Consider the following 12,918-nt stretch of genomic DNA (forward strand, 5'->3'; position numbering starts at 1 on the left):
GACTCACTGTAAAGATACTATTAAATCGCAGAATAAAAATATAAGCTAGCGTCAGGAAGTACCCCACCACTGAATGGTGGAAATCACTACTCTGACTACTGACTGCATGATGATGGATATAACCAGCTTAACTGAAACGCAAGATGGAAAATGAGCACTCACAGGGGGGAAATAAAACCCAGTTTTGCTAAACATCTACTGCAGCACCATTTTAAATGTTAGTTTTCCTTCAAAATAGATCAGTTGTTCTGCTTGGAGAAATCCATGTAACAGAAGGGCTTCTCCTATTGTTTTACATGCATACAATCACGTCTGAGGAGATGTGGTAAGTATACAAAAACTTGTATTAACTTGCTTTCTAGAAAGATGGTCGTATTACTTTAAGAATTAGTGTACTAGCAAATATTATTCATTTCTCAGAGAGATCCAACGTGTCCAGGAACAGAGAAACATTCAACTTATAGACAATTAGGAAGGCCTAACTAATGGCTCCTTGCCTATCAGACAAAGAGTGAAAGATAAAGAAAGAGGCAGTATGGCTGGGAAGCATCAGGTGATCCCAAGTTTAGCCAATGTCTTGCTGGGTGGCACTGGGAAAATTATGTCACCTTTCTGTTTCACTCTCCACATCTGTGAAGTGGTAATCCTACATCTTACCTATATACCTGCTTGAAAAGTGGGCTGGCAGGATTAATTAGTCAATGTTTTTGAAGTACTCGGAACATGTGAAGCACTCAGTATATTCCAACAACTCTTATTAAACACTGTGTAATGCAGAATCAAGCACAGCTTGGAATAACCAGGCATCCAAATACATCTCAAAATAGCTGGATATGCATGATTACATGGTACAGTATTTTAAAAATAGGTCTACCCCAGATATCAATTAAACTTTATTCTGTTCCCTCAGCTGAAAGAGTTCAGTAAATGGCTAAGGATAGCAATTGTTAAGTAGGGATGAAAGGGTAATTTCATTAGGTATTGGAATTGAGAGAGATACATAAAAAGGTTTGCCTAATCTCATGTTATCCTTGAATATATTCCTAAACCTTTCTATTACAATATTTCATAGATTCACATATTTTAAACCCAGAAGGGAATACCGTGATCATTTATTGACCTTCTGCATGACACAAGCCAAAGTACCTCACCCAATAATTTATGCATGAAGCCCATAATTTTTGTCTGAGTTCTAACACATCTTTTAGAAAGATACCCAGTCTTGATATAAAAACTTCAAGTGATGCAGAATCCACCACATCCTTAGGCTATATGTTCCAATGGTTAAGTTACCCTCACTTGTTAAAAAGCTTGCATCTTATTTCTAGTCTGAATGTGTCTAGCTTCAGCTCCCAACAACTGGATCTCTTTAGGCCTTTTTCTGTTAGACTGGAGAGCCACTTACTATAAGAAATCTCTTCCCCATGTAGGTACTTACACACCATGATCATGTCACCTCTTAACCTTGTCTTGGATAAACTGAATAGATTGTACCTGTTTAGTGTCTCACTATAAGGCGTATTTTCTAGACCTCAAATCATTCTTGTAGCTCTTTTTGGAACCCTTTCCAAAGTGTCACAAATTGTATACCATTTTTAATTTCCTTAGAGTTCAACATGCTGTTTATATTTGCAGGTATTTATGTGAAATGTTCATTGTATGTAAGTACTTCTCTTTTATCATATTACTGTCCAACTTTGCAAAAATCTCCAAGAACAGAATAACATTTTTTTTTGATTAATTTGCTTGTGTTTGTGTTTGTTTTTAAATATTCTGGGACACATTTTGTACTGACTTACAATCCTAAGTGTAATTTCAATGAATTCAATAGGACTGAATAAAGAACCAAATCAGCACAGAATCTGGCTCATTCTTTGGAGAAGATCTATAATAGACAAATTAATGCTAGGCTACAAGCAGTCTCCACAGAGAGATGTTGTATCTGTCAAGTGCATAACCAAAATAACCTCAGTTCACAATGACCAGAAAGGAGCAATGTAAAAGCAGAGTGAGAAGAGATGGTTCTATACAGACTATGCAGTTTGGATCAAGTGTGACAAGTGGGCTTATGGCACATACAGGGGTCACCACTGAAGAGTCAGCATTTACTAACAATTCCTACACCACAGTCTCAAACATACCTCAGTTATTTTTTACACGAGGCATATGTCTGCACTGCAGTTGAGAAGTGTGAAAGGCAGCAAGGGTTGATGGCCACTCAAGTATGTACCCAGGGTCTTTGGCAGGCAGGGCTAGCCCATGGAGCCATCTGTGCTGCTGTGGCTTCCTTGCTACTGTTACTAGAGCTAGCTAGCTCAAAGGTAGCTCAGGTAGGCCTATACATGCTGCAAATCACACTTCCCAATTGCAGCGTAGATATACCCTTAATGCAGAGAAATACTGCAGTATCTCAGATTCCACACTGTCACAACTGTTAGTAAATGATGACTTTTTAATTGTGATCACTGTATCAATAAACTCATGCTGCAGGTTAAGTGACAAAAAATCTCACTTCAGAAATGTATAAGATTAGCATTTACAGCATTAAGACATGCAACAAAATCCAAATATAGAAAGTATTAAGAAAAATAATCTAGTAAAAGTTACATCTGTTAGTGCAAACACTGGTTCAGTGATCACTTATCAAAACACCTTTTTTTTTTTTTTTTAAACACATCTTGATTGTTTTTACATTTTCACTATTTTGCCAGAAGTGACTGTATGCTTCACCGTGGCTCAAACTTTTAAAAGTGCCCTCTTATTTTGAATGGTGGATACTAAGCACCTCTGAAAATCTAACCTCCATACTTCTGAAAGGGGGAAGGGGAAACACACAAAATTAGAAGACGCTTTTGGCCATCTAAGCCCACATACATGCAAGAAATACACAGAGGAAAAGAAAACCTTCTTCAAGAGGCAACATTGCAAACTAACCCTATTAGTATCTTCTGTACAGTCTTCCCGTGAAGAGCCAACAGATCTTGTGAGTGACCTATGCTGCACCTGTGGAGATAACAGTTGCAGGCTGTTTGCTCTGGCTGCCATCCCCTGCCCTACGCTTAAGCCACCCTCTGAGCCCTTAGACCTCACTCTGTCTCGGCTCACATACATGGAATGTCTATGAGGGCGCTGCTGTGAGGAAAAGGGACTTGTGTAACCTAGACCATATGAAAATGATTCATGTGGGGCAGATAATGAATGTGAATGGCTTCCATCCATGTGATCTGGCAATTTCAACTCCTCCATGGTTTTGGAGTGTCTTGTTGGCGGTCTTCGGGAATCGAGGGTACCATCACTTCGATTATTCCTCCCAGAAGGACTGAGTAAAGTTCTACTGTCACTGTGCCGGGGAGGAGTAGGACTGGTAGGAGAGTTCAAGTCTAAGCAGCTTGATGGAAAATACCTACTGCTGTTTGGTTCTGCAATTTGAGCTCTGGCCTCAGAAAGATTACCCACAGATTTCGAGTCTGTCAGAACCCCATGACTCTTTGACTTTGTCCGATATGAGGGACTCTTTGAAGACTGAGGAATGGTATCAATATAGCTGTGGCGACTATGTTTCTCACTTGGCTGTAGTGTGCCAGTTTTGCTTTGAGAAGTTTCCATAAATGAGTGCCGGTTCTGCTGAGATCTGGTGTTTGACTTTAGGTATTTTGTACCTGGACCATCAGAAGCTTTTGGGTCCAAATTAAAATCAAATTCTGTTTTTGTCTTTGATTCCTTTGGACTGAGAAGATGTGGTATGTTGTTATTGGCTAGGTCCTTGTTGCCAGATCCAGGTGTGTTGCTTGGTTTTTTTGTATGCATTGGACTGTGTGCAGCTGCAGGAAGGTTTCCATTTAGAAAGCTTTCATTTGCTGGAAGAACCTCGTCTCTCTGCAGTCCAGCCCCTAGAGTCTGTATATCCTTGCTATTTGATCTGTGATGTGACTGCACAGCAGAGCTTTTGCTGGCTTGATTTCTACATTAAAAAACATATGAAGAAGCATTAACATGTTAGCATACATATTAATATATTAATAACTTCCAACTTCAATAAAATACACTGATTTCAAAATGGAGTTGTCAATTCAAAATTGAGAGATAATTTAATTATGGTGATTCAAATACTACCAATTAGGTACCAGGAATTTCCCCATTCCAAATACCTAGAACAACAAATTGGCAAGTGTTAGCTCGTAAGAAATAACAATGTATTATGTCCTGATAGCCAAATTTTTGCTTCTAGTTCATACATTTAGTTAATGACAACATATTTTTAAACTCAACTTATACATTCCATCAACAGCTTTGAACCCTTTCAATATTTACTGCACTAATATATGTAAATGGGGGAGGAGAGAGAGTTAATCATATGTGTGATCTATGTTCTGGTAAAACATTTCTTAAAAGTACATCTTACTACAAATAATGCATAAATTGCAAAGGTGATACAATTTTTATGCAAATAAGCTCAACTGGTTATTTCTTTTTTATTCTTAGGATTTTAACGATAATGCTTTCGTTATATATTTTGCATATGTTTATAATAATTACTTCAGCATCTTTAAACTAACTTTTTTTATATATAAGAAATAGAAGGAGTCCTGAAAGCTTTGATCAGGTTGGCATGGGAAATTTTACGCACTGGGGACAAAGTTTTCTATGAACCTAGATCTACCCCTCCCACATCATGCTTCCAAAGGTGCACCAGAGAAGCATAAAAGAAGAAAAGGAGATCTTCTCCTAGGAATCTACAAGAATAACAGAGCTTCTCTCCTGCAGATTTCAGATGGTTTACAGAAGATGAACTTTGCTGTCCCAGACCTCAAAGGAAGAATACAGATACTCAACTTCAGTGGACCACAAACATGTGCAAGAGAAAAGGCCTGTGATTGTACATGGTCTAAGATCCAGAGGAAATCAGTCACTGTTCTGCATACCTTAGAAGGGGTGCCACTACGGAAGATGCCTGTCCTCTGAAGCTCCTATTGTCAACCAGAACAAAGGACCCTGCTTTTAACTGGAGCTCCCTCATTCCCTCATCGACCTGCCCTATCTGTCTAAAGGAATGAAATATAAAATGGTATGCATATATTCTTACACATTTGCATATGATGTCTATTTTTTATGTAGCAACTTCTTCAGTAGAGATAGAAACATGTATGGAATTAAATGCTTATAATGTGGTTTAATTTTTTAAAAATCTCTTTCACTTACAAATAAATTAGATTTAAATGATCAAACTTTTAAGAGAGAAGAACTGATCAATATTATAGGGATGTTTAAAAGAAGTAGACGCGAATCCTTTATTCACAAAAAATATATAAAAATAAAATAAAATGTCTTTTCTTTTTTTAAAAATAATTCAGACTCCTAATTTACTAATTGAATTCACTTCAAACATTCACACAAATTGAATCATATCTTAAGAGTAAGTGGCATTACATTGGGTTGTGATCATCATTTCATTTCTTGCATAACAGATATTTATATCCTATTTTAACTGAAAAAAAAAAATGAAGCAATCACCACTTCCTTAATACTGAGTGCTTACCATACGCTCGGCATCGTATAGGCAAATATTCTCAACCCCACGCAAGGTTTCTAAGTGCCTGACCCAAAGCCCATTCAAGTCACTGTAAAAATTCTTTGGGAGTGTTTCCATTGACTTTAGTGGGTTTTGGATCAGGCCCCCATACCAGACAGATAACAGTTTAGACATATACTATGTATTGCACACACACAGAAATATGTTAAGATTTCCTCACTTGAGTGCTTGATTTGGCAATACCAGGAATAAAGTTGCCTGTCCCTCATTCTCAGCCAGTCCCAGTCTCCTGTGCAGCCAGTCCCAGTCTACTGCTCAGCTCCTCAGCTGATCTCACCCTTACCCCAGACTCCATTTCCCTCCCTGGATTCCAGTCCGAGTCTTAGCCAATATCATTGTCACAATCCATGATCTATTACTGCAGATCTGGCTCTTATCACCTCTGTATCTGAATCAGGCAACTTCCTCCTCCACTCTGCTTGGGCCCAACAGGGTGATTATTGAAAGCACAGGAGAGACGCTCTCCCTGCTCTCAGTTCAAGTGCCTAGGCCCAATACGAGCCCAGAGCTGCAACTGAAGAGGAAGTCCTGCTCTGGCCTCAGGCCAAGATCAAATAGAATCTTCAGGGAATCTAGCTGCCAAAATCTAAGACTGGTTGCACTGGTGTTGCAGTCCTATCAGTTGCAAGAGATTACAAAGACAAGGCAAGTAAAGTAATATCTTCCATTGGGAAGTTGGTCCAGTAAAAGATATTAGCTCAATCCCCTTGTCTTTCCGAAATCTAAGAAGCCTATGCTTGATCATATGTGAAATGCAATTTTTCAGGTTTATTTTTGGTCAAATTTGGGTGGATTTTTATGGGAACAGCAAAAGGCACATCTTGGACACAAAGGCCACCCCCACTGCCAAATTTCAAACCCCTGCTCCAATGCACGAGGGGCATCGAACTGTTCAAAGAAAAGGTTGTCAAATTGTTTTATTTATTTATTTATTTTAACATGGGCAAAACCCTAGCCTCATTATCAGAAATGTCTGAAGCATTTTGGTTGAAATTTTCAAAAAAATATTCAGCCACAGGCAGACACCCAACAAGGAAACTTTCAGCTTGAATTGTTGAAGTTTGACAAAGTTATAAGCAACTGAAAACAGAGTCTTATAATGGGAAGTGTTGGGCAAGTTTAAAAACAAGCAGTTCTATCAGCCCCATATTTTTTATTACAACTACAAAACATACATATATATACACACACTTACATACACAACTTTTTAACATTTTTATTTTGTATAATTGGACCTTTAACTTATCTTTAGTCAATTACCAAAAAAAGAGTGTGGAAGAAGTGTGTTTTAGGGATGAGAGAAGCCACTTAGCATGCAAAAACTGGCTTTGCCTCTTATGTTAAGCTCACAAAAAACAATATGTACACCAACATGACAAAATTAGACGTGTTCTTTTTGTGAAGATGATCTAATATTTAAACCTGAAAGTAACTTGCTCATTAATGTAACAAATGCAGCTGAGAATCTGATTACTGTATTTACCTGTTAGATAATGTGTTGCTGTCTACATGGTAAGGTTTTCTCTTAGCTGACCGTGAAGGTGAACTTCCACAACGATCCAAGAGTCTCTGAGTTTGAAATGAAGGATGGTTCAAACACTGTTCTGTCAAGTATCTATCTGCTGGATCCAGCTTCAGCAAGTTCTTTGGAAAACAAAGTCTGAGTTTTAAACAAGTATTTGTATTTAAACCAGTCGCAGCAAAACTTTTAGCTCAATAACATTCTGATGTCAATAGGTTCTGTGAAAATTTTATGTGCAACTGCAAGAATGATTTAAAGTTATATGAATATACCATTTGACAGCAAATCATGACTCCATTTACGTTATATTGCACTCACATCAGTACTGAACTGCACAGGTCTGCAAGAAACTCAGTTCCTGGTTTCTAATTGCAAGGTAAAGCCACTGAAGTGAGTGCAAAACAATTCTGCTTTCGGAAGCAGTAAACACACACATAAAATGATACCTAATGAAAGAGGTTTGATAAAGTTCATTCAAAGAGCTTTCCTAGTCTTCTAAAATTATGCTTTAAAACTTAATATATACAGTAGATCCTCAGAGTTATGAACACCAGAGTTACAAACTGATCAGTCAACCACGCACCTCATTTGAAACCGGAAGTATGTGATCAGGCAGCAGCAGAGACCAAAAAAAAAAAGCAAATATAATACAGTACTGTGTTAAACATAAACTACTAAAAAAATAAAAGGAAAGCAGCATTTTTCTTCTGCATAGCAAAGTTTCAAAGCTGCATTAAGTCAAAGGTCAGTTGTAAACTTTTGAAAGAACATTTTGTTCAGAGTTACGAACATTTCAGAGTTATGAACAACCTTCGTTCCTGAGGTGTTTGTAACTCTGAGGTTTTATTGTAAAGAAATGTAGGGAGTTTTATCACTGATTTTCAGTGGGATTAGAATTTCACCAACACTTCTTAGGAATTCATCAACAGTAGTCAGAAGGAAATTCCTGTTATAATTTTGTGAGGTTGGTTCTATTTCTAAAGACAGACACTGTTTCTGATATTTAGAAAATGAACATTTAATTATCAAGTTAGAAACTAACAGGGGTGGCTAATTTGCAACATATTATGACATTGCTATTAACACAAGTTCTGTAAGAAATATATTGATTGCTGTGGTAAGTTTATACAGTAAGCAAACATAAAGCTCATGCCTGAACTAAAGTGGGACTTTTTTTCTACTATGGATACAGATAACATTATTTCTATGGTCTCCCTTTTCCTCCAATAGCTATTGGTAATTTTTATAAAAATAAAACCTTAAAAAAAGTTGTAAGATGTCTTAAGGCTATCTGTGTTTCATATTTAGAACAAAAACATACCATGGTGGATCATGAAAGCAAATATATAGGCCCTGATCCTGCAAAGACTTATGCATGTGCTTAAATTTACATACAGTGAGTAATCTCATGGAAACTAATGGAACTCACAGTGTGTGTAAAGTTAAACACATACATATGTCTTTGCAGGACCAGGATAACACTTAGCAATTCCTTACTCATTTGAAGATACTCTATCCTCAATGAGGATAAATGCATTATATACATAATTCATCTTGTTGTACCCTTTACCTCTTGCTATATAAATAAATCAATAAAATACAATAAAACCTATATTAAAACAAAGTTATTTACATTGCATGGTCAATCACTTAAAAGTTAGAAAGTGACAGAATTAAGTGCCTGTGCAACCTTAATTCAACCCTTAGTGTATATGAATTGTAATACCCTATTAATTATATATGACCACATGCTATTTTTTCCCCACAGGAATCTTGCTTCACTCAGTGCACAGGATAAAGGGTGTTTAGGAAATGAGGCTTTTTTTTAATCCTCATAGTACAATATGTGGATTTGCTTGTACTACACACCATACAAACCCTGCATTGAGTAATTAATTTTTTCCTGATCTTTTCTATGGCGCTCATCAGTACAGTATTTGACTGCCTCACAAATACTAATGCATTTTCTTCACAAGTCTCCTGTGAGAAGACACTATTATTCTCCCTATTTTACAGATGGGGAAAGTAAGGCAAAGAGCCTGAGGCCATACAGCAAATCACTGGTGAAGCCAGGGCTAGAACTCAGGACCACCTGATTCCCACCCCTGCACTGATTTATCCAGACATGGCCCCTTACTGCCAGAGGGGCTGAGAATGCATAGCTCCAACTGACTTCAGTTACAGTTGAGAATGCTCAGCAATTCTGACAATCAGGCTCCAGATGTCTGGGCATGCAGAAACTGAGGAACACACACAAAGAGGAGCCACATGTCAAAATTCTGTTTTAAGTGACTTTCCCAGGACCATGTAGGAAGTCTGCAGTAGAGGCATGGATATAAGATAGTAATCCTGTGTAGCATTCACCTGCCCCCACTACAAGACCATCATTTCTCCATCATTCACCATTTCTGCAGTCCATAGTTTCATCTTTACACACCTCCATCCTCTAGAACAAATGAAGAAAAGGTCCTACGGACAACAACCTCATTCTCTGCACAATCCCTGAGCACCACCCATCCCGTGCACTGAATGAGGCAAGAATCCCGTGGAAAAGATAATATGAGGTCATATAATTAAAAGCCATATCATAAAGTGCATTAATACATACAAGGAAATAGAATTAAGGTTGCATAGGCAGTCTTAATTCTGACATTTCTTAACTTTCAAGTACTTGATTTTGCAACCCAAATGATTTAAAAACGTAGGAGAGAACGTACAAAAAAAACCAAAAAAAAAAAAAAAAAAAAAAAAACCAACACTAGTTTCAAGAAAGAGGAAGCATAAAGAAAATTTTTATTACAAATAACACCCCCTTCCCCACACCCATCATGCATCATGTCCTCAGGGTTTAAATCTTGAACCTTCAGCAGTAGAGCACAGACTGCTACCAACTGAGCTTCTGCTAATTACGTTAGGTAACTACATTAGCTGGCAGTAGGAAAAGGCTGTTATCCTCTTTGAAACAGCCACTAGAAGTGGATGCACAACACAGAAACAGTGGGTTATACATGCCTAAATAGCCGAATTTTAGACTCCATAGAAAAGGATAAAGCTATGAACAGCTCTTTTTGAAAGGAAATATGGACAAATGGATGAGATTTGGACCCACTATATTAAAATGGAGTTTTTAACTCATGCAGTCTTGGTTCCATTATTAGCTATTAGTATTTGTCTCTGCTCCAGGAATTCCCATCTCACCCCAATGAAGTGAAAGGTAGAGAAGGGAAAAGGTCTTCTGTCCCAGGTAGTGCTCCATTGGGCGCAATATGAGCAGGGAGGGTGGCCGAAGGGAGCAAAGCCAATTCACTCTCCACCCCTGCCAGTATAGCTGCGCCAACATCAGCCAGGCTGAGTTTCTGCTCCTAAGTGTTGATAGTACAGTGCATGCTATTACAGTGATAATGGGCGCCCAGGCTATGAAAGTTCACTGTTTTTGGCATGTTGCCAAAAATCAAGCAGTAACTGTGATACAGAACAAAGAAATGAAGATTTTCAACAGATTACAACTCAGCCAAATCTGAAGAGAATTTCATAGCACTAGTAAAAGGTATTTTCCTGACCCCACAGCTTTTCCTGGGATATTTCCTGGGAAATATCAAAGCTCTGCTGCAAACAATAGAGGTTGTTAAAATTTATCAAAACAAGGTCAGAAGACTCTTTTAAAAGGGATTGTATTAGGCAATATAAATATATTGGTCACTGCAAACTTCCCCTAAATAATATACACAAACAAATAATGCACTTTTCCCTACCTTCATAAGGTCAAGCAAAACACCACTTAAAATTCCTAAATATCTCCTCTCCAAAGATTGAGGATGGTTGACTGCTGGGAACTGTAAAATAATAATGTTGCATAAGTATACTTTGTCTGTAAATAAATAACCAAAACATTTATATAGGAAAGAATACATAGTATATAAAGGCAGGTGGCTTAGACACTGCTTGCTCTGTCAAAAGGATAGACAACAAAAAATAGTAGGTAGTAGCAACAGAAGGAAGTAAAAGGGATATCATGTGAAATAACAGGTGTGTTAAAGTGGACATAATGGTACATGAAACACCAACCAACAATAGCATGAAACAGTCAGCTTTCTGTTGATATACCATAAGTACAACAGTCCAGTCAATCAAACAGAGCAAGGGAATGTATGCTTGATGAACATGGTATTCAATTAGATGTTCTTGTCAATGACAAAGATAATCCAGTTAGATATACAAATGGCTGTGTCTGGCATTATGATTGATAAGAAATGTGGAAGGTATAAACAAGCTAATAATGAGAGAAGTACAACAAAGCTAAAAACAGGCATTATTCCAAAATGGTTTAAATCAGAGGTTCTCAAACTGAGGGGGAGGCACGGAATGTATTCTGGGGGGGTATGAGAAGCTTTAGGAGAAAAAAACTTACTGCGCACATTTTACCCACAGGAATGATTAACTAGCAAGGCGGATTCCTTCAGACACATCAGGTCCTCAGATGGCGCTGGGCATTTGACTAGATGGTGCAGTGCATTTTGATGGATTTCTGTTAAGCTTGCATAGCATTATACAAAGTCGTTGCCATCTGTACGTTAATCCGTTTGCTATGACACAGTGTGCCCATTTAATTGTAAACATGGATCACAATCAGAATTTTGCTTTTGTTCTTATTACAATGGATTGTTGGCTGATTCATGCAACTGAAAAAACCCAACTCAAGTGAAAAACAAAGAAGCCGAAAAAGATTCAAGTGAAGCACCGCTGCCGCATGTATCTGCATATGTACTTGAGTGGTGGAAGGCGTAAACTATTACATACACAAAATAGGGGGGGTGTGCAATCAAAGAAATAGAGCCCTGCAAATCTGTGGATATCTGCTTTATGGTCCACGGACCATATTTGCGGATCGTGGATGGATGCAGATCCAAATTTTATATCTAGAGCCCTGTAAATCTGTGGATATCCACGGATGATGTTTGCAGATCAGATGCAGATACAAATTTTGTATCCCTGAACAGGGCTCTACAAATAAGTTTGAGAGCCACTCTGGTTTAAACTGATCTCAAAATAATCCCATTTTGAGCATGAATGGTACTGAATTAATTCTCAAGAATTAACAGATGACTTCGAATTTTATTGGGGGGAAAAGAACACCTAAAAATAAAACAACCAATCTTCTTTCCATGTATTAAGTCTACCAGGAACCTTTCAGAACTAATTTTATTGGATCTCAGAAGACTACTGGTTGCATAATTTCCCATATCGTAATGTGTTAAGACTCAATATCGCTCAACTCCAGCTGGTGCTAAGGTTGGCACGTGTATAGAGGCAGTACACACAGAACCCTTACCAAGGCCAATTGAAGGCTGTATACAAGACCAGCCCCCACTGTCCAGAAAAATGGACAGGAGAGACATGGATACTCTGAGAATGTGTAAGGTGTAATGAGTAAAGTGCAGGAATTCTATTCTATTTAAGTTCTCATACAAAGCTCATCACTGTCATCTGGAGTGTGAAAGTGGAACCTTATAGGTTTTTATGGCAGCTTAGAGAACACAGAGGTGAAAAATATGACTGCATCATCCAAGAAAGGGCTATAACAATAACAATTTAAAAAAGTGAACTTCACCAATGGTAGACATTTAGTTAGACCTGAAAATGAGCACAGAAACAGTAATTTAACAGGAGGGATGAAATTTTCATGAAAGTTACAGTATTATGGATAAGATCTTTTCCTGGTACTACAGTAACGAAAAGAACCATAAATGCAGTAATGCTTCTTGGATTTTCAAAATATACACAACTAAGTTATAAAAGTCCATTCCTG

General features: G+C 37.7%; 1 protein-coding gene across 4 annotated transcripts in view; it reads right to left on the reverse strand.

The window, feature by feature from the left end:
• CDKL5 (cyclin dependent kinase like 5) overlaps positions 1 to 12,918 on the reverse strand; it is a 190,105-nt gene that overhangs the window by 33,782 nt on the left and 143,405 nt on the right. For 3 of the 4 annotated variants that reach the window (XM_067566077.1, XM_067566075.1, XM_067566078.1), the window contains exons 10-13: positions 10,865 to 10,945; positions 7,074 to 7,234; positions 4,923 to 5,042; positions 2,935 to 3,961 (exon numbers count right to left, since the gene is read on the reverse strand). In XM_067566077.1, coding sequence (XP_067422178.1) covers positions 2,935 to 3,961; positions 4,923 to 5,042; positions 7,074 to 7,234; positions 10,865 to 10,945 — 1,389 coding nt within the window. The remainder of the gene's footprint in view (positions 1 to 2,934; positions 3,962 to 4,922; positions 5,043 to 7,073; positions 7,235 to 10,864; positions 10,946 to 12,918) is intronic. The other variant, XM_067566076.1, reaches the window with a different exon arrangement.

The sequence above is a fragment of the Emydura macquarii genome, unplaced genomic scaffold, assembly GCF_026122565.2.
Source record: "Emydura macquarii macquarii isolate MOO-44397 ecotype Brisbane River unplaced genomic scaffold, CSIRO-AGI_Emac_v2 contig_2734, whole genome shotgun sequence".
In the NCBI taxonomy this organism is placed as follows: domain Eukaryota; kingdom Metazoa; phylum Chordata; order Testudines; family Chelidae; genus Emydura; species Emydura macquarii.